Source organism: Hyperolius riggenbachi, chromosome 5, assembly GCF_040937935.1.
Source record: "Hyperolius riggenbachi isolate aHypRig1 chromosome 5, aHypRig1.pri, whole genome shotgun sequence".
NCBI lineage: Eukaryota > Metazoa > Chordata > Amphibia > Anura > Hyperoliidae > Hyperolius > Hyperolius riggenbachi.
Window position 1 is genome coordinate 269962295 of NC_090650.1, and position 27801 is coordinate 269990095.

At 45.0% G+C, this 27801-nt stretch overlaps 1 protein-coding gene across 1 annotated transcript in view; it reads right to left on the bottom strand.

Moving 5' to 3' along the window:
* MCUR1 (mitochondrial calcium uniporter regulator 1) overlaps positions 1-27801 on the bottom strand; it is a 57715-nt gene that overhangs the window by 14249 nt on the left and 15665 nt on the right. The window contains exons 4-7 of the mRNA XM_068236922.1: positions 22757-22858; positions 13622-13663; positions 12966-13037; positions 2002-2055 (exon numbers count right to left, since the gene is read on the bottom strand). Coding sequence (XP_068093023.1) covers positions 2002-2055; positions 12966-13037; positions 13622-13663; positions 22757-22858 — 270 coding nt within the window. The remainder of the gene's footprint in view (positions 1-2001; positions 2056-12965; positions 13038-13621; positions 13664-22756; positions 22859-27801) is intronic.

Genomic DNA, 27801 nt, shown 5'->3' on the forward strand with positions numbered 1-27801 from the left:
ACAGGGGAGGGTGGAGGGGGAGGAAGGAGAGGAGAGGGAGATGGTGTTTCAACACAGACCTAGAGCCCGTTTTTAAACGGGCTTAGGTCTAATAGTATGTAAATAATACTATAAGCCTGGAGAGTTGTAGATACATTCCCCACTGCACTAGTGATCTTATCAAGGCAATGGGAGGGGCCAGATCTGAATGTGATCAGGAAGACAGGAGTTGTAAAACTGAGGGAATTCTCAAAATCTCTTCACATGTAATGCCTCTCCTACATGATTTAACAGCTATGTTACTTTGACCAGATAAGAATAACTCATCAAATCTTTACCTCTATTAGATTGTTTACTCACTTCTAAAAATATAATTTTATACAAAATAAGTGAATAAACATTTTGTATTCATCAATACAGATAAGCTGAAGACCTGTCTGCTCTGCTCTCTTCCACTTCTCCTGACAAACCTCCCATCATTTCACTGATCAAAAGCTGTAGGGGCGTGTCATGGATGAAGATCCTCCAAGTCATGCTCTTTTTGTCGAATAGGATTAAAAAGACCCAGCAGGAAGGGTGAGCTGCAATGGGATAGGGGAAGCCACTGGACTATCTAGAGAAGAGCTCCCCAATCCTGTCCTAAGGCCCACCAACAGTACGTGTTTGGCAGAAAACCACAAACATTCACAGGTGGGCTAATTAGTGTCTCAGCAGAGCGGATTACCTACCTGTGTGGATTTCCACAAACCATGCACTGTTGGTGGGCCTTGAGGACAGGATTGGGGAGCTCTGATCTAGAGGTTTCCTACTACCCAGGTAACTATACATTTTTGTACTTGTAATTCACTTCAGGTAAGCTTTAAGGCAGCAGAGACAGCCATACAATCCCAGGAAGAAAAACACATTAACAAGTAGATAAATACTTGTTCTACTTACATAACATATGTATTGTACTTCCCACGTTTAGATTTCAGTGAATTGTATAAGTAAATACAGAGAAAATGGTTTCAGGTATTTTCCATCTTTGCTGCCTTTGACTGAAGCCAATCCTGGTGTCATTTCCTCCCTTACTTTTTTTCTCGCCTAGAAACTGCACTGTCATATCTAGCTTGCTTTGTAAACACATGTGAGCACAGCACAGATCGTATTTCAGCAGCTTCACACTGAACTGTCCTCAGCCAATCAGTGAGGAGCAGGAATGTAGGAGGTGAGTTAACAAGCTTAACTTTCCTTGGCAGTGTACTAAATAGAGCTAGGCTGTCTGAGATAAGATTTAGTACAGCTGAAACATTTATGATAATATTGGAATGCTTGCAATGCAGGGTCAGGTTGTAGAGTGCATAATAAAAACAGAGCAGTGACTAAATGGAATATGATTTTATAGCTGACAATCCCACTGTAAAGTGTACCCAAGGCAGTGCAGCGGGGGGCAGATGGGACACAGAGGCATGTTCCCTGCTGCAGGAAATGCCTCTGTGTGTCCCCCATACCGCTCTCTGCCCCTCCCCCCGCTATAAACCGCGAAATTGGCGACTTGCAATTCTCGACAATCTCGAGGAGAAGGGAGGAGAGGTATTACCTGCTTAAATGCCCACAGCACACTAATAACTATGCTGTGTTCCTTTCATTCTTTCTCTGCCTGAAAGAGTTAAGTAACAGGTAAGTAAGTGGCTGACTCAGACAGGAAGTGACTACAGTGTGACCCTCACTGATAAGAAATTCCAACTATAAAACACTTTCCTAGCAGAAAATGGCATCTGAGAGCAGGAAAGAGATAAAAAGGGTCAATAGTTCATAGATTTTAGCTCTGGCATAGTTCAATGAATGTGTTATTAAGCAAAAACAAAACAGTTAAAACTTAAAAAGTAGATTTAAACATAAAATAAAACTGTGGAAGATCTTAAAGTCATTTTTAGTAGAAGGAAGATAGATACAATTGTTTATTTCATTAGTTTATTTTCACTTCGGGTGTCCTTTAAGTTTTACTAAGAAAGATTAAACTATATCAGTAAGAGTACATACTATTTCTACTATCTCTGTCCGGAGCTCCAGAAGCTTCCTTTCATTATCTGCACTCTGTTAAGTGGAAAAAAAGAAAAGACAGTAAATTTGTAGTACAGAATGTTTACAAAAATGTGTATATCACGTCTCAGAAATCCAGTTTAATCTCATATTTATACATTACACCTATACTGGCTGCACATATGTATGACTGTATGTGACTACCTGTACACCCCTGCATATTTATTGCACAATGTGCTTTATGTATCCATATTGTCTGTACCTAATAATAGCTTCAAATACATCCATGCATAACCTGATGTGTGTGACTGTGTAGATGTGACAAATCTCATTCTTATTACTTTGTCACCATGTTTAGCATTTTACTGAGGCTGAACACAAAGGGCTGTCTGTAGGGATAACAAGTTAATCTAGCTTTGAAAATGAATCATGTGCGGTTAATGGAATTAAGAAGCATGGCAAATAATCTACTGTGTATTCAACACATTCCTTTGTTAAAAAGCAATTTAATGAATCATGTTGGAACTAAAATCACTACAGGAGTGCTCCAAAACAAACCAATGTCCTTGCTGTTACGTAACAAACAGAAAAAAGTAAGAGACCAACTTGTATGAAAACTAAACCTAGACTCCCAAATGAAAAGCCTTATTCTGACATGAACAGCTGAGCAACAGGCAGCAACAGAGGCATGCAATAAGCATGATTCATCGCTGAAATCAGGCCTTCTGCTGTTTCACGCTTGGTCACTATCAAAATGACAGTCACCAGTATAGCACATGATGGTTTGTAATTTAATCATGCTAAGGCTATATGTTCCCTGTCTAATTGTGGGTACCATTTTCCAGTGCACAGCGTGTAGCAAATAAATTACGACTAGAGATTAAACAGCCTCTGCAAACTGATTTAGGTAGATTTTTATTTTCCCTTTTTTAGAAGTCACAAATTGTCAGGGAAGGACTTAATTACTTGTAAGCATTATTTATCCCCTTACATCATCAATATTTTGACCTGGTTCACATGGCAACTGCTGGGCGTTCCACGCCGACTTGGTCAAACGCTTTTCTGCAAGTGATGGGCTGAAACGCCGGGAAAATCGTGCTCGGAAAATGGCATTCACACAAACGACTGTAAAAAGTACAGAACCAATGAGTGCCGTGGCCGGTGGAAAATTACCAGCAATTACCCATGTGAGCCAGGTCTTGAAGTAAACCTGTAATTAAAAAAAAAAGACTGCTCCTGAGGGCGGGGCTTCCCCCATCCTGGTGATCCAGCGCTGAAGCCCCCGAACACCGGTGAGGTAAATACTTACCTACTGCAATCCAGCGCAGAAGTCGTGGCTTTCATATCTGGCTCAGGTGGAAATAGAGTCTGATTGGGTCCGCAGTAGAACAGACCCCACCGGGCTCGGGTATTTCCACTAGAGCCCATCGGAAAGCTGCTACTGCACTGGATTGCGGTAGGTAAATATTGCAGCACCTGCGCAGTGCTTGTCGGGGGAATTTTCGGGGGAGCCAGTGCTAGATCTCCGAGGCTACACAGGACAGGGGAAGCCTCATAAGAATCCTGAGGTTTTCACCTCCTGAGGTAAGTACCTCATAGGGGCACTCTTTTTTTTGTTACAGTTGTACTTTAAGCAGTCAATAAGGAAATAAACATCAACTCTGAGCCTAACAAACAGTTCACTGTAGTAAGTCCTACCACCGATTATTATTATTATTATTATTATTGTGCATATATGAGTTATTTATTGTATGGTGTAATAAAAACATTTTTTAATAGGAACATATGATTGATATTTTTTGAGTAATACCTGTTTGTATTGGCAAGTTTTATACAAATTTGCATACAAATCCACAGCGCTTGGTACTCAAATCGGCATCTGCAGTAACCCCACAGTGCTCAAAAGCATATTTCCACAGTGACCATCACCAGAAATAAATTGAGAAAGGTCACTTCTCCATCCAAGAATCACATAAACATTTATTAGAAGCTGAATCTACATCACATATACAATGACTTACTTCCAGGGTCCTTTTGACAGGGACCCTTAGTAGTTAAAAGCTTATAGTGTAACCCAGTACACATTTAAAATCCAAAAAAACGATCTCATATAAGTTGCCCAGTCTCCAGTTCCTACCGGTTTCGGCCTTGCGCCGTCATCAGGGAACACTGGAGACTGAGCTGTGGTTACCTTGTAATAACTCGATCGGGGCCATTGCAGGCTCTCAGCAGAAAGTTTTCCACTTGCCGGTAATGCGCATAGCTGATAGGCTCATTCCAGTCAGATGGTTAGGTGCAAGTGGCTCTGGGATGGTGTGACATCACTACAGAGCTGGGGCAATAATGCGATTGGTCGTGCTGGTCACACGAGCCAGCATGCTCACGCGTAATTGGCTGAAAGAGACGCTAAGGATGTTGGGAAGTGTAGTTTCCAGTCTCTCCACGCTCAGCAACTCAATTACATAAAAATAACACAACAGCATGGGCAGCACGGTGGCGCAGTGGCCAGCGCTCCCGCCTTGCAACGCTGGGTCCTGGGTTCGAATCCCAGCAATACTTAAATAAATAAAATAAATAAATACATACATTAAAAGGCACATATTACTAAAAAACATATATAAATTACGTAGTATATTGCACACCCTATAAATACACTTAGAACGCTGTCCCCCATAGAGTTCCCTTGGTTGCTGCCATCTTGTAAATAAATAGATTATTGCACTCAGGAATTGTCTATAAAGCAGTTTATATTAAAATCAATGTTCAAACCTCTTGGTTGCATAGTCTTTAATGTAAAAATCCACTTAGTTTCAAGTTTGTATAATTCTCTATCTTTATTTGATCCTCTCCAGTCTGTTTTTACTTGGTCGATGATACAAAATTTTAAAACTGAAGGATCTTTGCTATGGACAGTTTTGAAATGATTGGGGACAGAGTGGTCTATTTCAGCTTTTCCAATATTGTAGACATGTTCGTATAGTCGCCTCCTGAACTCTCTCTCTGTTTTTCCTACATATTGGAGCCCGCATGGACACTCCAAAAGGTATACCACATACATACTATTGCAATTGTAAAAACGTTTAATCTGAAATGTTTCTCCTGTATAATTACTAGTAAAAGAGGTGATCTTCCTTGGTTGGTTGGTACATGTGCGACATCCAAAACATCTTTTGCACTTGAAAAAACCTAACTCCAGAAAGGTGTTACTGGTAGTTGGCTGCTTATATATGGTACTGCTTGTAATCCGGCTCTGAAGATTTGGGGCCTTCCTGAATATAACTTGTGGTTTTTCAGTAATAATTGCAGTTAGATCAGGATCTAGTCTCAAAATAGGCCAATGTTTCCCTACAAGCCTTTTAAAGGGACTCCGAGCTCTGAAAAAAAAGGAAAGTTGTACTCACCAGGGGCTTTTTCCAGCCCAGTGCTGGTCGGGAGGTCCCACGCCGGCGTCCCGGCTCCTCTTCTTCTCCCCGCTCCGGAATGGCTGGCAGGCCGCAGCCCGGGCGACACTCTCCCGAGTGTCGGGCTGCTTCTTCCGCATATGACGCGGATTACGTCACACGCCGGCCGCCTCGCGTCATCACGGCGGCCGGCGTGAAAGTACTGCGCATGCGCGAACAAAGCGCGCATGCGCAGTACTTTCACGCCGGCCGCCGTGATGACGCGAGGCGGCCGGCGTGTGACGTAATCCGCGTCATATGCGGAAGAAGCAGCCCGACACTCGGGAGAGTGTCGCCCGGGCTGCGGCCTGCCAGCCATTCCGGAGCGGGGAGAAGAAGAGGAGCCGGGACGCCGGCGTGGGACCTCCCGACCAGCACTGGGCTGGAAAAAGCCCCTGGTGAGTACAACTTTCCTTTTTTTTCAGAGCTCGGAGTCCCTTTAATGTCCCTATATTGTGTATTAAAATCAGTAATAAAAGCACATTTGAACTGATTTTCCACATTCTGTCTTGTTCCTGTGCCATGGTTTTGGATCATGTCCAATCTATTCCGTGTGCCAATTTCATCTCACAATTTCATTAAACAATCAAAATCATATCCTTTTTCTACAAATCGTTCAATTAAAACATTCGATTGAGTAAAAAAATCTTCATTATGCGTACAATTTCTAAAAACCCTTAAAAACTGGCTAGATGGTATTGCCTTAAAGGACTTACGAGGCGAAAAAACGTAATTTTGGTCTTTACCTGTTTACTATGTGAATCCATAGGTGTGTTACAATGCGTCCTCCGTTGCATTCCGCCTCAAAAGTATCTTTTATATTCCCCCCAGGCTACGACCCGACCCCACAGCACGGGTCGTCTCCTATGCCACATTTAAGATGGCCGCCGCAAAGATCCACGGCTGCGCAGTACGCATGGCGGAGAGTGCGGCTGCGCAGCTCTCCACCCTCGCCCAGCCGCGTACTCGCTGTTAGCGTCATCCTACTGTGACAGCGGGCGCGCTCACAGCGAGGGCGGAGAGCTGCGCAGCCGCAGTCTCCGCCATGCGTACTGCGCAGCCGCGGATCTTTGCGGCGGCCATCTTGAATGTGGCATAGGAGACGACCCGTGCTGTGGGGTCGGGTCGTAGCCTGGGGGGAATATAAAAGATACTTTTGAGGCGGAATGCAACGGAGGACGCATTGTAACACACCTATGGATTCACATAGTAAACAGGTAAAGACCAAAATTACGTTTTTTCGCCTCGTAAGTCCTTTAAGCCAGCTGGGGTGATGGCAACTTTCCAACGGAATATAGCTATTACGGTCTGTCGTTTTGAAAAAGGTTGATGTACTGCATTTTTCCACTTCATTCTTAATGACTAAATCCAAGAAATTTACTTTTTCCATGCTATATTCACAGTTAAAAATCAAGTTATCAGTATTAAGATTAATAAAAACAATACATTCCTTCAATGATGCTTCATCCCCTTTCCAAATAAAAAACACATCATCTATAAATCTTTTCCATAGACAGAGGTTTTCATGTTGTGCACCATGGATAAAAATGTCCTCCCATCTGGCCACAAACAGATTAGCTAGACTGGGAGCATACCTCGCCCCCATTGCCACGCCCTTTACCTGTTTGTAAAAAGTACCATTAAAAGCAAAATAGTTATGACTCATAGCAAAATCTAATGCCTCTATGAGGAACCCCACCATACTGTTATTTAAGTCCGGAGTTTCCCTTAAATAGTATTCCACTGCTTTAAGTGCTGCCTGCTGATCAATCACAGTATATAAAGATGATACATCTGCAGTCACCAAAAAATACGGTGCTGTATATTCAAAATTGTTCAAAATATCAATAAGATGTTTAGAGTCTCTGAGGTAGGAAGGAATTTTTAAAACAAGTGGCTGCAAAAAAGTGTCTAAAAAAATGTCCTAAACGAGATGTTACTGAGTTAATTCCACTCACAATAGGGCGGCCTGGGGGATTTTCTGAATTTTTATGGATTTTTGGCAAACAATATAATACAGGAGTTCTTACAAAGGACGGAATCAGATATTTGCTCTCTTTCTCTATAATCAGTCCTTTTTGTACTCCCTTTTTCACCAGTAAGGTCAATTCCTGATGATATCTCGGCCCTGGGTCTGTTTTCAGAACCTGATATGTTTGCTTATCTTCCAACAGCACATTAACCATATTAATGTATTTTGGAGTATCCATGATCACCAGCCCCCCTCCTTTATCCGCAGGTTTCACTGTTATATTTCTATTGGTTGCTAGTGCTTTCATAGCTACCTCCAAGTCTCTGTTTGTTCGCTTTGTTTTAATTGGCATATGTTCTATATCTCTAATAATCAGCGATTTAAAGGTTTCAATAGAGTGGTTATTTGATAACTGAGGGTTGAATGTAGAGCGATTCTTCAAACCACTTTTTAAGTACTGCCCGCTTACACTAGTGTCCACTGTTGAGGTGGTTGGTGCTGGGTTTGTAGAAAAAAAACTTTTTTATACCCTTCTTCTTGCGAATTTATGCGCATCTTCAAACATTTGGAATTTATTCATAGTTTTGGTGGGGCATATTTTAGTCCTTTGTCCAATAATTTTAATTCTGATTCAGTCAAGGTTTTACTACTCAAGTTGAAGATCCCTTCACCTAACTTCCTTTCATTTTTTTTGTTGCTTTCTCCTTTGTAATTTGATGCCTCCCCTATTTCCTCTGGTTCTTCTTCTAACGATCTTTTCCTCCTCTCTTTTTGGGGTAGGACTTTCTCTAAAAAATGTTTGTTAGGGTCCTCACTCAGTGCAGAATTCTCTACCGCAGGGGAGTCAAGTGCTGTAAATCTGTTGTACACTGGAGGATAGTATTTGGGTGGGGGTACTACTGGATTGTACCTCGGTTTTGGTTTCCAGTGTGGTCGTGTTTGGGGATGGAAATTAGGGTAGGTTTTGGGATACATATTGTAAGGTCTCCTAGGTGGAACTACTGGGGGTCTCGGAATCTGAAAGTGTTTCGGAATCCCATATGCGGGTCTGCTAGGTCTTATTGGAGGATGATTTTGGTAGGGGGTGGGATAGTTAAATTGTTTTGCGATCGGGGTCCACGGGGTTTTGGGGCCACGATATTCAGGCCGAGGGTGGGGTATATTAGGTCTTGGGTTATTATTAGGGGCAGTGGGTACTGCTGGTATAGGTTTGGACTGCCATTTGTAAACTGTTTTTTGGCTGTAATCATTAGAGTCCCGGACATATTTCTTTTGCTTTTTGTGTCTAAGGTCCTCATCCACTTTTTTAAGGTGTTATTGCAAGTTACCCGAAATCTTTTTGTAGTCCTCTAATTCACGAAAAGGGTTTAATTTTTCTTTAATTTCGTCTATAGTCTTATTAAAATCTAGCATCCGCAGTCTTTTTGCTTTCAGCAATTTTTCAGCAATTTTTTTATTAATTCTTTCCCACAGTCATCAAAAAATCTCTGCCACTCGTCCTTTGACACATATTTCATCTCTTGTTCATTAGGGGCAAACTCCCACCTCCCACCTTGGATGTCGCACATGTACCAACCAACCAAGGAAGATCACCTCTTTTACTAGTAATTATACAGGAGAAACATTTCAGATTAAACGTTTTTACAATTGCAATAGTATGTATGTGGTATACCTTTTGGAGTGTCCATGCGGGCTCCAATATGTAGGAAAAACAGAGAGAGAGTTCAGGAGGCGACTATACGAACATGTCTACAATATTGGAAAAGCTGAAATAGACCACTCTGTCCCCAATCATTTCAAAACTGTCCATAGCAAAGATCCTTCAGTTTTAAAATTTTGTATCATCGACCAAGTAAAAACAGACTGGAGAGGATCAAATAAAGATAGAGAATTATACAAACTTGAAACTAAGTGGATTTTTACATTAAAGACTATGCAACCAAGAGGTTTGAACATTGATTTTAATATAAACTGCTTTATAGACAATTCCTGAGTGCAATAATCTATTTATTTACAAGATGGCAGCAACCAAGGGAACTCTATGGGGGACAGCGTTCTAAGTGTATTTATAGGGTGTGCAATATACTACGTAATTTGTATATGTTTTTTAGTAATATGTGCCTTTTAATGTATGTATTTATTTATTTTATTTATTTAAGTATTGCTGGGATTCGAACCCAGGACCCAGCGTTGCAAGGCGGGAGCGCTGGCCACTGCGCCACCGTGCTGCCCATGCTGTTGTGTTATTTTTATGTAATTGAGTTGCTGAGCGTGGAGAGACTGGAAACTACACTTCCGAACATCCTTAGCGTCTCTTTCAGCCAATTACGCGCGAGCATGCTGGCTCATGTGACCAGCCCGACCAATCGCATTATTGCCCCAGCTCTGTAGTGATGTCACACCATCCCAGAGCCACTTGCACCTAACCACCTGACTGGAATGAGCCTATCAGCTATGCGCATTACCGGCAAGTGGAAAACTTTCTGCTGAGAGCCTGCAATGGCCCCGATCGAGTTATTACAAGGTAATCTTTATATATTTTGCCCACAGCTCAGTCTCCAGTGTTCCCTGATGACGGCGCAAGGCCGAAACCGGTAGGAACTGGAGACTGGGCAACTTATATGAGATCGTTTTTTTGGATTTTAAATGTGTACTGGGTTACACTATAAGCTTTTAACTACTAAGGGTCCCTGTCAAAAGGACCCTGGAAGTAAGTCATTGTATATGTGATGTAGATTCAGCTTCTAATAAATGTTTATGTGATTCTTGGATGGAGAAGTGACCTTTCTCAATTTATTTCTGGTGATGGTCACTGTGGAAATATGCTTTTGAGCACTGTGGGGTTACTGCAGATGCCGATTTGAGTACCAAGCGCTGTGGATTTGTATGCATTTTTCTTGGAACCGATTGTGGATGTGGTTTATCCTGAGCAGCTGGTGGAACATACACATGAGATAAAGTTTGGATCAGCGCCTGTATATACTACAAAATACGTGTTTATACAAATTTGATTACTGCATCACTGCTGTTCCAAACAAGTCTCCCATTACAGCTGCCAACTTTACTGACAAGGAGTCATGCCACATTGCTAGGAGTCAAGACCAGAAACCATCTTCACCATCACTGCCATCATCTTCCACCTCATTGTCTAATATATTTGGGGTTAGCAGCATCCAACCTTCCATCCCCAGATGCTGGAGCACAAGAAAACATATGGCCCATATGACACCAAAACAAAGCTCAATAATCCGGCCATTGCCTTTGCACAGCTGCTGGCATTGGAGCTCCTGCGTTACAGGCTTGGTGGACTCAAATGCGTTCTGTTACACTTCCTTCTGTGCTAACCCACAACACATCATGCCCAACTGGCAGTATTTTGCACAGAAATGTGTTTATGCCTTGCATGAATGTTTACAAACCAATGTGTCTGTGGTGCTGCAGCACTCTGTGGCAAAGTGTACCTGAAAAACTGAGCGTAGAGAGCGTAGACAGGGAAGATTTATTTCCTACACAGCTTACTGAGTAACTTTGGTGGCAGCAGGGGAAGAAGTAGAAGCAGCAACAAGGCCTTCGTACCTAGTACCACCAAGAGCTCAATGGCATGCAATCTCCTCGCCCCTTCACTATCACCTCTTCCGTTGAATCCTCTGCCTCAAAAACATCTTCTTTCAGGGTCACTTTGGCATGGAAGCATGGATCCCAGTCAGCAACAACATGCTTCCAAATTTGATACCCAAGGGAAACGTTACTACGCAGTACTGACGCTGAGATGCCTCGGCCCCCTCAGCCACATGACCACAGCCATTCTAAGTGCTCTGCAGGAGCAGGAGAACATATGGCTAACTCCAAACAGACTCCGGTTAGGCAAGTTGGTGTGTGACAATGGGGCTAATCTGCTGGCAGCCCTGTGTTCTGGGAAACTCACACGTAACCCTTGCCTTGCCCACATCATGAACCTAATAGTGCAGCGCTCTCTTGCCAACTACCCAGGCCTCCAGTGTCAGCACAACCCGAAAAATGAAGACCTACTGCACTACTGGGCATCTGGCACTTGCAGTGTCCAGAGCTGGCAGAACATGCCATTCAGATTCTTGCCTGTCCTGCTGCAAGTGTCTAGTCAGAAAGAGTGTCCAGTGTAGCTTGGAGGAATGGGGTGGGGGCATGGGGGGAGGGAGTGAGCAGCACATTTGCCTTTCTACCAAAAATGTTGACCACCTCACTTTAGTAAAAATGGACAAGGATTGGATAGGACTTCCACACCCCTTCTGCAGAGTACACTGATTAATAGAGTCAAAAAACATAATTTCACCTGTCTTCCTCTCCTGCTTTCTGCCAAGCCAACAGCCTGACCCACACATACCTATGTCTTTTCGTGGCATGCCCTCATAGCCATTCGGGTGTGTGATCCATGAGGGAGTGGACATTCCATGTGCCCCACTCTAATTTGAACCAGTCTGAGCTATGAATGGGCCTAAAGGGGCAGCATGGAGTGGAGGCTGGGCATAACAAGTGGCCACATAGTCCCTGGGACCTTACAGATTATGCAGATATGTATAACTTAACAGTTTTCTCACCACAGGTACACTTTAAACTCTCCATTCTACCAAGATATAGGGGCGGGTCTGTACTGCCACCCAAACCCCTCCCAGGGTTGGTCAGCATATGGTTGAGGTATGCTTCTACAGGCTCTTGTGGAGTCTCCCACAGAGAGCTTTGATTGTCATTTGCCGCTTAAAAAATGAATAGCAGTTGTAATGCTACCACTGTTTCTTGGCTAAATTAGGTATTTATGCATAAAATATATTTGAAATTTCTGGCTGCTGGTTCCTCCAAAGATTAAATTTTATAGTAGAGACAGCCATCCAAACTCCTTGTTTTCTCTCATCACCCACATGAGATAGTCAGGGAGGAGATAGAAGAGATAAGCAGCCAGTCTATTCTTGTGTGCACAAATCTCCTGAGCAACACACTCTTCCCTCTCTGGAGTTTACCTCTTTGCGTCCATCACTGCAGCTCTACTACTGAACATAGTTATCTCCTTTTCCCTGTGCTTAATGTTAAAAACATTTAAGCTCTGCTACCCTTCCTAGTGTTTCCATTAAATAAGATTTTTTTTGTTTGTTTTTTTTAAAAAGTGAAATTGTTTCATATTGCAGATGATGATAGGTGCACATACTGTAGATAGGTCTCTTTCAGCACAAGGAGAGGATAGGCTGTGTCAGGTGATTAGGTTACATGATGTATGCTGGATAAGGAACTTCCACTTTACTGTCAACGGTGAGCTAGGGGACCAACGTAGGAGGCAGGAGCCGGGTATTTTAAATATATTTATTGCAAAAAAAACCACCTTTGTACATTATTAAGTAATGGAAACGTACTATCATAAGCATTAAAAAACTGGAGGCTGAACTAGCACTAGAATGCATGTTATGGTAACTAACACTTTAAATGTCAAGTGTGGCATCATTATTTAAGATCTTCATCATGGTTCACAAAACAGTGCAACATCCCAGTAAATGAACATACAGTATATGAAATGTTAGTGTACATACCATTTCTTTTACTTGGCTTTTCTCTGAATTAAAGTCTATTTTATTGTTTGCTCTAACTTTGACGATTTCATCCTTAAAGAAATGAAAATGGTAAAAAGCATGAATTTCTTCATTACTTAATGACAAATATCATCAAAGCCATGACAATAATTAGGAATAGCATTTGTCTTAACATTTATAGAATATAGAGATGGTTAATGGGATCGAAATATTTCTAAAGTGATGCAAATGTTCATGTTAGTTTAATACATGCAGCTTGGAACTGGACCAAACCCAGTGACAGTCTCCCTGCTGGGCAGGGAGTATGTCACTGGGATTCCCGTAGCACCACAAATGCACGCCACATCGCACCACCTTCCCATCGTGAACACTTACTACGTCACCTATTGCCTTGCATAATCCATACGTTAGGCACAGATCATGCAGTAACATGCTGCAGCCTTTGTGACGGAATTGCGGTGATTTGGATACTTCAGGCCCACCACATCACATCGCGTGAAGCGTACAAGTCTCTATAGATTTGCATGACCCTTGTGGTGGGGATGCGGCGGGGAGGAGTAACACAGTGTCACGCAGCGTGCAAGGGGCCTTAAAATAAACACCCTGTAAAAGGGTTAGAAAATTACAAAAAGATTTTAAAAAAAACAAAAACTTACTGATAACTGTTTCTTCAGTTGCAGCAGCTCAATTTTTACTTTCTTGGCCGAGAGAGAAATAAAACAGTAGTTAAACATTACCGGTACTTTCTGCTAATGTGCATTATGCTATTATAACCAGTCTCAGACTAAATGTGAAGCGATGTACAGTCTTGTAATATATGGGCATGATACGACATGTATGTGAAATTTGTTGCAAGTTATTTTGGCACCAGAGCAGGGTATTGGCTAAGCAATGCAGTTTTCAGCAGTGGTTTCATTGTTTTTCCCCTTTCTTTCAGCCTAACCAATCATTTGCAATGAAAATCCCTCAGATGCCTATCCCCGACTATCCCACTTGGAGTTAACCCTTTTTCTGATGTTTAGCATTAACTACCAATCTTAATTATAAGCCCTTCCTGACACATGAGTCCCTTCCTTAGGACTCGTTCAGACTATGCATGCTGCCATGCTCATTTTGGCAGCGCGCATAGTGTGTGACACGCAAGAAGCGCATAGACAGCCTTTCTACCGTTCCCATCATATGCGCTGAGCAGCAGTATGATGCGCTATCGCACTACTGCATGCATTTTTCGAAAATCTCAAATGCAATAAAAAGGGAATGGCTATGACTGCCACTAGATGTGGACTGGCCGACTTTTGAGGGGTAAAGGTGATAACTCACCGCGCCTCCGGCCAAGATTCAAATGTCTCTGAGGAAGCAAGCGCTTGCGCTTGCGAAACAGCTGTCAGGCCTTTGCCTGGGTGTGTGTATCTGTCTGTGGTGGGATGAAATAAAACGGTGAACCTTTGCAGCTCATCTGGTGCCCGGATCCTTCTCTTCTTTATGCACATTTTTTGAAAATCGCAGCGCAGATCCCATTCACTGTAGTGAATGGGATCTGCAGCGCAGCGCATAGTAGCGCAGATGGCGTGCGATCGTACGTGTTGCGTTCGGATCGCACAGCTATCTGCGCTAGATTAGGTGACGGAGGCCTTATGTTTCGGGAAGTGGGGTCTCAGAGGCAAACAATCACGGGACAATCGAAGCAGATCACGGGACAATCAAATACAATTACAGCACAATCAAATCCAATCACAGCACAAGCAAATCTGATGCACTCGGAAGGTGGTGGTTGGAGGTGGTGGGGGGGGGAAGGTGGTGGTTGGAGGTGGTGGGGGGGAAGGTGGTGGTTGGAGGTGGTGGGGGGGGGGGGGGTTGGGGGTGGCGGGAAGTGGGGTCTCAGAGGCAATCAAACAATCACGGGACAATCGAAGCAGATCACGGGACAATCAAATACAATTACAGCACAATCAAATCCAATCACAGCACAAGCAAATCTGAGGTGGTGGTTGGAGGTGGCGGGGGGGGGGGGGGGAGGGAGGAGGGGGTTGGGGGTGGCGGGAAGTGGGGTCTCAGAGGCAATGGAACAATCAAGGGACAATCGAAGCAGATCACGAGACAATCAAATACAATTGCAGCACAATCGAATACAATCGCAGCACAATTGAATACAATCACAGCACAGTCAAATACAATGCACTCGGACGGTGATTAGGGGGGGTCTGAGGGCGATTTGAGGGGGTGGGGGGTTGATCAGGAGCCCGCACGGGGCAGACTGAGTCCTGATCTGATGAGAGGCAGACACAGGGGGTTACTGATCGAAGATCAGTTAGTAATTGCTGGGGAGGACAGATGTAAACAATGCGCAGGGGATGTAATCAGGAGGGGGGTCTGAGGGCAATGGAGGGTCTGGGCAGGTGATCGGTTGCCCCCGCGGGGCAGTTAGGGTCTGCTCTGATGGGTGGGGGTGCTGAGGGGTGATGGACAGGTGATAGACAGGTGATCAGAGGGGCATCAGGGGGTAAGGTAGCTGTATACAGATGTATACAGTATACAGGGGGGTAGTCTGGGATGGGGTCTGGGGGTGATCTAAAGGTAGGGGGGGGGGATCAGGAGTGATTAGGAGGCAGTTAGGGACCTAATCTAAGGGATAGCGTCGATAGTTAGTGGCAGGTGGGGGGGTGGGGGTTTTAGAGGGGTGCCAGGGTGCTGGCAGGGGTCTGCTGGGGTGATCAGGGGGAAGGGTCTGAAGGCTGGGGTGGGAGATCAGGGGGGCTGTGGGCAAAAAAAAGCACTGTTGTGTATACTCACGGAATGCTTCCTCCTCGCTGGTGGTCTCTGGAACAATGAGACCACGAGGCGAGGAGGAAGCATGTATAAGGCACTTTGTTTACCTAACAAAGTGCCTTATACGCACTGATTGGCGGATATTTAGATTCCTCCGCTCGCCGGCGCTGCTAAGTGGCCGTCGAGCTGGAGGCTTAATGTCTGGCTATCGATCCCCGGCGGAGGATCGCGTCACGGATGACGCGATCGCTCCGCCCATGCCCATACAAGGACCTCCGCCATTTGTACATGCGGCGGTCTTTGCGGGATCCACTTCCCGGCCGCCATTTGTACATGCGGCGGTCGGGAAGTGGTTAAAAGGCCATACATTCCCACTCCCCCCACTAATGCAGGGGTTCCTTGAGATCCAAAAAATATTCGGAGGGTTCCCCCAGGGTAAGAAGGTTGAGAAAGGCTGCCCTAAACCAATCTTTAACCCTAACTAATAACCATAACTGATACTTCCCTTTTGTCATTTCCAGTACTGTAAGTAAGTTTTTGGCTGTTTAATAATTGTCATCAAACCTAGCCCACCAGAAATGAAGTGTTTCAGTTGTTTTAAGTATTTTAATAGACAAATGCCCAAATAACCCCTGCAGCCAAAGACTATTTTAGTAGCCGAATGCCAGCTGTGTCCCCTACAAACCACAAAACTGGCCATCATGTTATTTACAGTAGCTACCTGTTGTTTACCTGTATACTTATATGGGCAAGAAGGTACTGAAAGCTGGATACTTGATAGCATGGGTCAAGGGCATAGTTGCTGCATTTTAAGGAAAGTGAAGAGTGCCTCCACAAAAAGGGCATTCAGAACTTTTTAAACGAAAAAAAAAATGGAGCTACATGACTCACGTAACAGTCTGCGCCACATCATTAATTCCCTTAATTGCTTCTTAACCTAGGGTTTTTTTTGTTTGTTTTTTAAGTACACATACACTCTGAGGGATAAGGAGCCTGCCATATTTATTTCTTTTTGAGCAATACCATTTGTCTGGCTGATCTCTTTGGCTACAGTATGGTCTGAATCACACACCTGAAACTAGCATGCAACTAATCCTGCCAGACTTCAGTCAGAAAACTGATCTGCGTGCTTGTTCAGGGTCTATGACTAACAGTATTAAACACAGAGCCTCAGCTGGACAGCAACAAGGCAATCTGCATTGTTTAAAAGGAAAAAAATAGGTCAGCTTCCATGTTCCTCTTAGTTCAGGTGTGTTTTAAAAGGGAACCTGAATTGACCTGAGAATTGAATTTCTGAACTTACCTGGGGCTTCCTCCCGCCCCTGTAGTCCGTGAGGTTCCTCTGCATCCTCTGGGTCCCCTCTGCTCTCCCGCTGGCGACACGGTCAACTGCACAGGAGTCGTGGGAAACTGCACATGTGCACCTGTTCATATATCTGTATCCATGAGCATTCTGCGCATGCGCAGTTCACTCTTGAGATTCGCGCATGCGCAATTGAGACCAACATGCGTATGGGCTGCGTATGACTATTGGCCGGGTCGTGCAGTTAACAGTGCTGCCAGCAGGAGAAAAGAGGGGACCCAGAGGATGCTGCGGGGGGCTGGAGGAAGCCCCGGGTAGGTTCATAAATTCATTTTTCAGGTCAGTTCAGGTTCCCTATAAAATCCCAATATGCCCGACCATTTTTCAGGTTTCTGGAGGTGTGCTGTAGAAACAGATAAAAGCACCTTGGTTTTGTAGTCAACAAAGCTATATTTGGGTGTATGCACTAAAGTACACTAACCAGAATAATGTGCCTAAAGTTTTACTGCATGAAGAGTAGAGCAGAACTCAATACATTACATGCAATGTGCTACTCATCGTGCCTAAGACTTTATGCATTTATTTCTGCTTAACGCAGTTTAGTACATATACGCCAACGTTTTTTAGAAGACAGACTTTAATACTACAATGTAACTTATTTGGGGAGAAAAGGTGATAAAAAATATCATTTTCTTGATTCTGACCAGATGTGAATATGTAATGGGGGTAAGGTCTATAATGCATTTTCTGATTTGGTACTGTAATAACAAATTTGTGTGTTCTCTTTATATTTTGAAAGATTTTTATGGCTTAAAATCGATTGGTCCCGATTCTAGACAGACAGAGCAAGCGGTGTGCTTCCTTGGAAGCAAAGTAGCCTAATAAAAAGCGTTTTTATATTGCAATTGTTTTTATGATAAGTTTAATATGTGATTTATCTGGAAGGAAGGTAATCCGTATTGACAGAGATATGGAGTCACCTATACTTATTTCCTTTTAAAATACCAGCAGGGCCGGCTCTAGTGTGGGGTGAGAGGGGGGTGGGCCCTCTCAAATGTCCTGCCCCTTCAATTGGCCAGGCTGTGGGACCCCCGTGGTGAACTGACTGCGGCGTCTAAAAGACGCCGTGCCAGTTCATCCCCGCAGCCAGGGCCGGATTTCTGGCAAGCCCACATAGGCCCTGGCCTAGGGCGCCAGAAATTCAGCACTGGTTGGGGAGGCTAAAGGGCAGAAAATGTGTGTTCAAGCGGGTAGAGTGTTAACAATTATAGCCGGCTACTCGCGGCTCACTCGGCCACCAGTTGCAGTCTGCTCTCGCTCTTCATCCCCCCTCGCTCTCTGCTTGCCTCTCCCCCTCCCTCTCTGCTTGCCTCTCCCCCTCCCTCCTCAAACACACACTTGCAGCACAGAGTCCTTCCGTCCACGACCGCTATGTATTAAAAGTTTGCAGAATATTGGCAAGCGGTGGGCGGCCACGGGCAGGCTGGACTCCTTGTGCACCTGGAGCTAGAGCCACTGACTCATGTTCAGAGTCCTCTCTGTTGTCCATCCGCAGCCGCCCGCATTGCTTTTCATGATGGAGCTTGTTTCTGTTCAGCGGGCGGCTAAAGAGAGGAGAAACACCCTGCATGGACCGCACAATCAGCTGGTCACACGGAGGTCTTGCTGTGCCACACCCCAGAGAACACAAGCAGGGAGTGAGACCTCCGTGCACAGATCAGGAGGGTCGTGGCAGCTCCTTGTACATACGCTAGCCTCCCTTCTGAAGTTTCTTGCCAGCCCAAAGCATGAGGGAGAGAGAGGGGGAGGCAGCTTCCCCCACTGAGTAGAAGCGAGGCTGCACGCTGTAGGATCCCATGCCTGGGTGAAAATACCTTCTGCTGCTAATCTGTAAGTACCTGGTCTGACCCCTGTAGCCCAATCCAGGAAGCAACATTAGGTGGTGGCTCATTTGTGTAATCTCCCACTGTAGAGGCACCACAGCTACCAGCATGTCCCTCCATAGTACTACAGCTCCCAGCATGCTACTCCTTAGAAGCTCCACAGTTTCCAGCATGCTACTCTGCTTCATAGAGGCACCATAGCTCCCAGCAGGCTCACTCTCTTACATAGAGGCCCCACATCTTCCAACATGCCTCGTCTCCTCCTTATAGTATTGGGGGTGATTCCCAAGGTCCTCGGGGCCCTTGCAAAGTATTCGCAGTGGAATGCACCCACCTGTCCAACCAGCGCACTGCTCTGCGTGCTTCGGTCTTCATCTTCGCAGGTGCCTTATTTCTGTGACCTGACAGCACATGAGGATGAAGCACACACACTGAGGAGCCTACTGGCTGGACAGGTGAGTGTGATCAGCTGCATTTACTCTGCCTTGGAGCTCGGCAGCTGGCTCTGGAGGCACCCCAATACTATATAGAGGAGAGCATGCTGGAACCTGTGGAGGCCTAACTCAGTTCTAAGGGGGGGAGCTGTTAGTTGAAGGGCGGCTGGAGACAGCTGGCCTTGGGCGGGAAAAAGTACAAATCCGGCCCTGCCTGCAGCTCACCGTAGTCTTCCGGCAGGCAGAGCAGGGCTACGGGAAGATGGTGCCCGGAGCCCTGTACTGGAGACTATTTGTACAAATAGTATCTCCAGTACAGGGCTTCGGGTGCCATCTTCCCATAGTCCTGCTCTCTGCCTGTCAGCGTGGGACTTTCGCAGGCTGGCTGTGCAGCTGCAGATCGTCAGGAGAAGCTGCGCCCAGGGAGAGGAGTCTTCTGCAAGTAAGTACATTTTTTTTTTTTTTTTTTTTTTTTAACAGGTGGGCATCAGTTTTTGGTGAAATGCTGGCCACATTAAGATTATTTTATCATGAAATGCTTGCCACATTAAGATTTATGGTGAAACACTGGTCACATTATGATTATTTTATGGTGAAACGCTGGCCACATTACAATCATTTTTTGGTGAAACGCTGGCCACATTACGATTATTTTATCAGCGGGCGGCTAAAGAGAGGAGAAACACCCTGCATGGACCGCACAATCAGCTGGTCACACGGAGGTCTTGCTGTGCCACACCCCAGAGAGCACAAGCAGGGAGTGAGACCTCCGTGCACAGATCAGGAGGGTCGTGGCAGCTCCTTGTACATACGCTAGCCTCCCTTCTGAAGTTTCTTGCCAGCCCAAAGCATGAGGGAGAGAGAGGGGGAGGCAGCTTCCCCCACTGAGTAGAAGCGAGGCTGCACGCTGTAGGATCCCATGCCTGGGTGAAAATACCTTCTGCTGCTAATCTGTAAGTACCTGGTCTGACCCCTGTAGCCCAATCCAGGAAGCAACATTAGGTGGTGGCTCATTTGTGTAATCTCCCACTGTAGAGGCACCACAGCTACCAGCATGTCCCTCCATAGTACTACAGCTCCCAGCATGCTACTCCTTAGAAGCTCCACAGTTTCCAGCATGCTACTCTGCTTCATAGAGGCACCATAGCTCCCAGCAGGCTCACTCTCTTACATAGAGGCCCCACATCTTCCAACATGCCTCGTCTCCTCCTTATAGTATTGGGGGTGACTCCCAAGGTCCTCGGGGCCCTTGCAAAGTATTCGCAGTGGAATGCACCCACCTGTCCAACCAGCGCACTGCTCTGCGTGCTTCGGTCTTCATCTTCGCAGGTGCCTTATTTCTGTGACCTGACAGCACATGAGGATGAAGCACACACACTGAGGAGCCTACTGGCTGGACAGGTGAGTGTGATCAGCTGCATTTACTCTGCCTTGGAGCTCGGCAGCTGGCTCTGGAGGCACCCCAATACTATATAGAGGAGAGCATGCTGGAACCTGTGGAGGCCTAACTCAGTTCTAAGGGGGGGAGCTGTTAGTTGAAGGGCGGCTGGAGACAGCTGGCCTTGGGCGGGAAAAAGTACAAATCCGGCCCTGCCTGCAGCTCACCGTAGTCTTCCGGCAGGCAGAGCAGGGCTACGGGAAGATGGTGCCCGGAGCCCTGTACTGGAGACTATTTGTACAAATAGTATCTCCAGTACAGGGCTTCGGGTGCCATCTTCCCATAGTCCTGCTCTCTGCCTGTCAGCGTGGGACTTTCGCAGGCTGGCTGTGCAGCTGCAGATCGTCAGGAGAAGCTGCGCCCAGGGAGAGGAGTCTTCTGCAAGTAAGTAAATTTTTTTTTTTTTTTTTTTTAACAGGTGGGCATCAGTTTTTGGTGAAATGCTGGCCACATTAAGATTATTTTATCATGAAATGCTTGCCACATTAAGATTTATGGTGAAACACTGGTCACATTATGATTATTTTATGGTGAAACGCTGGCCACATTACAATCATTTTTTGGTGAAACGCTGGCCACATTACGATTATTTTATGGTGAAACACTGCCCACATTACATTTTCTAGTAAAACTTTGCCGCATTACAATTATTATCTGGTGAAACGCTGCTGCATTACGATTATTTTCTGGTGCAAGATTGCCACATTATGATATTTTATGGTGAAACATTGCTGTGGTACGATTATTTAACGGTGAAAGATTGCCGCATTACGATTATTTCTATGGTGAAGCACTGCTTGCATTTCATGTGTCAGAGGTAATAATTCTTGCATTTCATGTGTCGGAGATAACGGTTGTTGCATTTTATGTGTTGGAAGTAATGGTTCTTGCATTGCCGCCTCACTGTTACGCATTAAATTACAGTTAACCCCACCCACATGTCATGACCACACCCATTTTTTGCCGCACTAGCATTACTGAAAAAAAAATTGTACTCAAACATGATGCCCCCTTCACATTTTTGACTGCCCCCTCATATGTGCCTTTCTAGAACCGGCCCTGAATACCAGTACTCCTTACCTGGCCATTGCTGTACATGTTAATATGTTCTGGATCATTTAATCAGAGTAAAGGCAAATACAGATATGCAGTTCTGTCTGCTGACACACTACTAGAAAGCAGTGACAGTTTAGGCATGTTTAGCCTAGCTGGTGAGCGATATGTACTGTATGTCCTATGGAGCAGGGAGGAGATGCAGGAAGATAGTAATAGTACTTAAGTAATTGGCTGAAAATATCCAGCCTGGCCGACTGCTTATTGCCCATATTATAGTGTGTCAGGCTCAGAAAATAGACAATGCCTGCACAGACATACAAGTGACAGCTCAAACAATCATGAATTATTTCAGCCATCAAAATTTACAGTCCAAAAACGCCATTGAATCATGCTGATTAATATGAAGTGCACTTTGTATTAATTGCACTTTGGCTTAGGAAATAGCCCTGCTAGCTTATGTTTGTAAAGTGGAACCAAATTAACAGAAAAGAAACCCCCATTAAATAATGCAAATAAAATAAAATAAAATAAAATAATGAATGCTTGGGTTTCAGTACTAGTCACATGACCTGCCAAGGCATTATGACAGCAAGCAGAGAAATCTCCTCAAAGGTGTGAAGACAGCAAATAAAAGGCCACTTTTTAAAAAAAAAAAAAAAAAAAAAGGTTTTGTCATCCGTTTCACCACTGAGAAGATGTTCATTTTCTTGCTGTCCTAGATGACAGCTAATATACAAACCACCATAAACATAGGACAGCGGTTCTAACCCTTCCCCCCCCTGTAACCAAAGACAAAATGGCTGTATAGAGTAACACTGTGTTATTTGAACAAAAGTGCTCTTTGGAAAGCAGCAGATTTATAGCACTAGGATATCTCAATAATGCGTATTCACTTGGTGTACATTGGGTACCTCATTCTGTGTTCTGAGAGCAGAAAATTCACTTTTCTCCAGGATTATCATATCCTTTTTTACCGATGCTATGTGTGACATGACCTGCTGCAGAGTGATCTCCTGTAATGAAAAATGCATAAGCCCTGCATTAGCTTAGCTGCAAGGAAATATTAGAAGAGCAGGCATATATGTCTAGGTTCAACAAATATACCCTATTATGTCAGACTCCCTTATGAAGTTATCATCTTTATATTGAGGTTACAGCGGTGTAGATATCGCTATTTCCTAAAATAAGTTGTGCACTAACAAATATAATTACATGAAACTGATTTTCTAATTACGGTAACAAAGTAAACCCCCATCAGCGAGCCATTCATTCCCAGTAATGGGAGTAAGGGCCCTTTTCCACTAGCCATGATCTGCTTAAAGAACAAGCGACACCATGCTAACCTAGTAATAAAAAACACATATATAAGTAGATAAATACTACTTCTACTTACATAACAGATGTATTGTGCTATCCACGTAATGATTCCTGTGAATTTTATAAAGGAAAAGCAGAAAATCCTATTGCAGGCAGTGGCCATTTTGCCAAGCTAATGCTGACATCATATCCTCCCAGACTCTTGTTTTTCCCCCTCCTTTCTCTTCCTCGTTGTGTATTCATTAGCTGCCCTCCTCCCAGAGTCTTTTTTTTATTTACACATCCAATCACTTGAGTCACCTCAGCCTTGCTTGTAAACACGAGTGATCAGCTAGGCAGGGAAATAAATGGAAAAGGAGGAATATATTATAGATAAAAAGAACTCCTAGCATTCAAAAGAACTCCCAGCATTCAACTTTTTGGCACTGTTTGGCACTAGGGCCAGTGCTTCTAAAGTATGTGATAACTCCAAACCATTATAAAGATAAAAAGAGTGGCACTCACTGACGAGAGGGATAGGGTGCCCAAGCCTCAAAGGTTCCCCGCACTATGGGATCCAGCGGCAGCAAACAAGAAGGTAGATGGAGGCTGGCACTTCCAAAAATAGGCTCTTTTATTGAAAGATTAAAAGCATGTGGCTATACGGCGACAGCCCGCTGTTTCAAGACTCAGCCCTTCTTCAAGCCGAAGTATCCACAAGTTAAAACATCATACATCACACTTATGTAGTATAACACCCACCTGGCAACCAATCAATTCAAAATTCGTGCAGCCAATCGTCTCCACCGGTGTCCTGGCGGACCTGAGAGAGAACTGATGGTCTTACATGCAAATCAGTAGCATCACACATAATGGGGGGTAGAGCGGCGAAAACGCAGCATAAACACACCTCCCTAATCGATATTCACTGCAGCAATCAGAGGAGACCAATAGGAACAACAGAACAAGTGTCAACAGTTCGGGCCCCTCCCATAAGCGTACATGCGTCACACGTCGCGTACAAGGCTGACGTGTGTCATGCTGCTGAAGCTCCCCAAAGTCCTCCCCACTGGGCGGGCAATGCGCAGCCAGCTGCTACATAACACGGAATGGAGTGAGGCGGCCATGCGTCGCCGTCCCTCCGTCCGCCGCAACAGATTACGTGCCGCCCCCAGTGTGAGGGACGGCGACGCATGGCCGCCTCACTCCATTCCGTGTTATGTGGCAGCTGGCTGCGCATTGCCCGCCCAGTGGGGAGGACCTTGGGGAGCTTCAGCAGCATGACACACGTCAGCCTTGTACGCGACGTGTGACGCATGTACGCTTATGGGAGGGGCCCGAACTGTTGACACTTGTTCTGTTGTTCCTATTGGTCTCCTCTGATTGCTGCAGTGAATATCGATTAGGGAGGTGTGTTTATGCTGCGTTTTCGCCGCTCTACCCCCCATTATGTGTGATGCTACTGATTTGCATGTAAGACCATCAGTTCTCTCTCAGGTCCGCCAGGACACCGGTGGAGACGATTGGCTGCACGAATTTTGAATTGATTGGTTGCCAGGTGGGTGTTATACTACATAAGTGTGATGTATGATGTTTTAACTTGTGGATACTTCGGCTTGAAGAAGGGCTGAGTCTTGAAACAGCGGGCTGTCGCCGTATAGCCACATGCTTTTAATCTTTCAATAAAAGAGCCTATTTTTGGAAGTGCCAGCCTCCATCTACCTTCTTATAACTCCAAACCATAACAGCAGAAAAAGTTTTGAATGCAGGATTAGCCTCTATCACTTAATACACTCAGACCAGTTGCTGTTGAAATTTGATTTTTATTTTGACAATACCGCTTTAACAAAAACTGGCGTTTTGCCAATTGCTAGATGCACTTTTCCAATAGCACGTTTCTACTGTATGTAAAACGTAATCGTTGGGCTACACGATAATTGGTGCGATCGCATTTCACTCCCGATGGGTCACGTCGCAATCGTAGCAAGTGGAAAGTTTTTGCAAGTGCAAATGCAATTGCGATTGCGTTTGCTAGTAGGAAAGGGCACACAAATGGCTTCAGTAGCAAAACTGTATTAAAGCATGTAGAGGCACACACGACATGTTTCGGGCGGAGCCCTTCCTCAGGTGTGCCACACCCAACACCTGTGACCCTTAAATACCCACCCACAAAAAGTCATGAGACCAACATAGTCACCTGACCAATTTGTCATCACTAACAAACAATACAATTTCCATCTGGGGAACTACACTGACAGTGTCTACCCCAGTTAACTGAGGAAAAGATCACCCAGATACTGTCTTAATACATATCCATACATTTGTATACATTTTCAACATTAATTCATCATAATCATAGGTATACATCTTTCTTAGCTAGAAACGATACCCCTCCTGATAAAGTCCTGTTCCATACAATCTGTGCAGACAGTTTCACCCTAGGAGAAAAGGACATTATAGGAAACACTTTAGGCTCAGGTATTCATTTAGGCCATTAGGACATACACAGTTGAATTTTCTTATCCATTTCGCCTCGCATTGCTAAAGTAATTTTTTTCTATTACCCCCTCTAGTAAGTACTGGCACATCCTCAATCACAAACCACCTCAACTGGCTCGCCCTGTGGCGATGCTGCAAAAAATGTCTAGAGACCGAAGTCTCATACTCTTTTTTTACCCAATGCGAAGTTTGTAACATCTCTGTTGTGCTCTTGTATCCTCTCTTTCACTGGTCTTTCCGTCTTTCCAATGTATACATACCCACAGGGGCACTTGAGCCCGTATACCACATAGGGACTCAAGCATGTAAATCTGCCCCTAATTGGTATGCCTGCACCAGTGGAAGGATGGGAAACACTGCTACCTTTTATAATAGCACCACAACAGTTACAACTTAGACATGGAAATGTGCCTTTTCTAACGCTCAGGGTCACATCCCTCTTTTTGATAGCAATGTCAGACCTGCAAACCCAATCTTTTACTGACCTGCCCCGGCGGTAAGCAAACACAGGGGGTTCAGCAAACAATTTGCCAAACTCCCTGTCCTGCCTAAGCAGAGGCCAGAACTTCCTCACAACCGAGCGTATCCGCTCGGACATATAACCATAATTGCACACAAAGGGCAATCGGTCAGAAGTGCGTTTTGCCCTTGGCAACAGTAATTCTTTTCTAGTAAGGGATCTCACCTCATCACTCACTTTTTGAAGAGCATGTCTATCATAGCCTTTTTCAGCCATTTTTTCAATCAGGCCTTCCGCTGCCTTATCATAATCCGCAATTTCCATTGAGATGCGCCGGGCCCTCAAAAATTGGCCTTTTGGGATGCCCTTCTTCACCGTGGCCGCATGAAAACTATCAGTGCGCAACAGTGTATACTACATTGAATGCTGAACATAATACGCAGCTAGCAGCGCTAAAGAAGGACCTGGCAGCAGTGAAACAAACAAAAATCCGCAGAGATATCGAAGACTACAAGCTGGGAAGAGTCTATACCTGGCAGCAGGAGAGATGCGCAGCCCGGGGAGATCCGCAGCAGGTCCCAATAGACCGTGGATTTGGAGGTAGGCCGCCGCGTCATCCGCGACCCGGAAGTGCTCACCCGCGACCCGGAAGTGGTCAGCCGCAACCAGGAAGTGGCCAGCCAGGCCGGCCGAAGCCCGTGAAACATCGCCGGCGTCCCCGTAAAGGCGCTCCACGAGGTGGAGGCCAAGGTGGTGTGCCGACTGGGACCTCTGGAGAATCCCAATTGGAGGAGTCAAGTGTGGGGTCCTCCCAGGATTTTCAGGGGGCAGGCACAGAGTCGGACACCGGAGGCATCGGCGGGGCAGAGGCTCAAGTGAATCCAAAACGCAACCCCAGACAGCCACTACCTCGGGACGACTATCCGAAACGAGGAGGGAACCGCTAGAGGGGGTAAGCAACCCAGTTATTAACATTTCACAGTACAATTTGACGAAATCAGAGATGAGTGTACTGGCAAAGGGTCTGTGGTTTGTACCTACAGCGTCCGGTGACCTATTCACATGGGAAGTGGATTTTTATAAATTTGTCCGGTCTATTAAACTGCGGATGACTTTTGCAGATAAGCCCAGTGTCACCAAGGGACCATTCTTTAAGTAAAGTAATTGGGAGACGGACATTGCGAACAATTCCATTGATCTTTTTGAAGGAGCAGTGTTACATGAGGTGCGCAGCCTATGGGAACAGTTTGATAAGAAGAACAAGTCATCTCTGTTCAATAACTTGTCTCCTATGGAGAGGGATGCTTTGAGAAGTCTTAAAGAGAATGATGGGATTATTATTTGTAAAGCTGACAAGGGAGGAGCAATTGTGGTTCAGGATAGGTGCCAGTATATTCTTGAAGCACAGCGGCAGTTAGATCAGGAGGGCCACTACAGGTTGTGTGATCGTGACCCTACATGTGAAATTAAAAGAAAGGTGGATATGTTAGTGCAGCAGGGGGTGGAGGATGGCATACTGGATAGGCAGACAGCAGCTTTCTTGGAGGTAGAAAACCCACAAATACCTATATTGTATCTTTTGCCAAAGATCCATAAATGCCTCGATACGCCACCTGGCAGGCCTATCGTGTCAGGTATTGGGTCGGTACTTTACCCACTGGCCAAATATGTTGACTCGCACTTGCAGGAATTGGTGAAGAA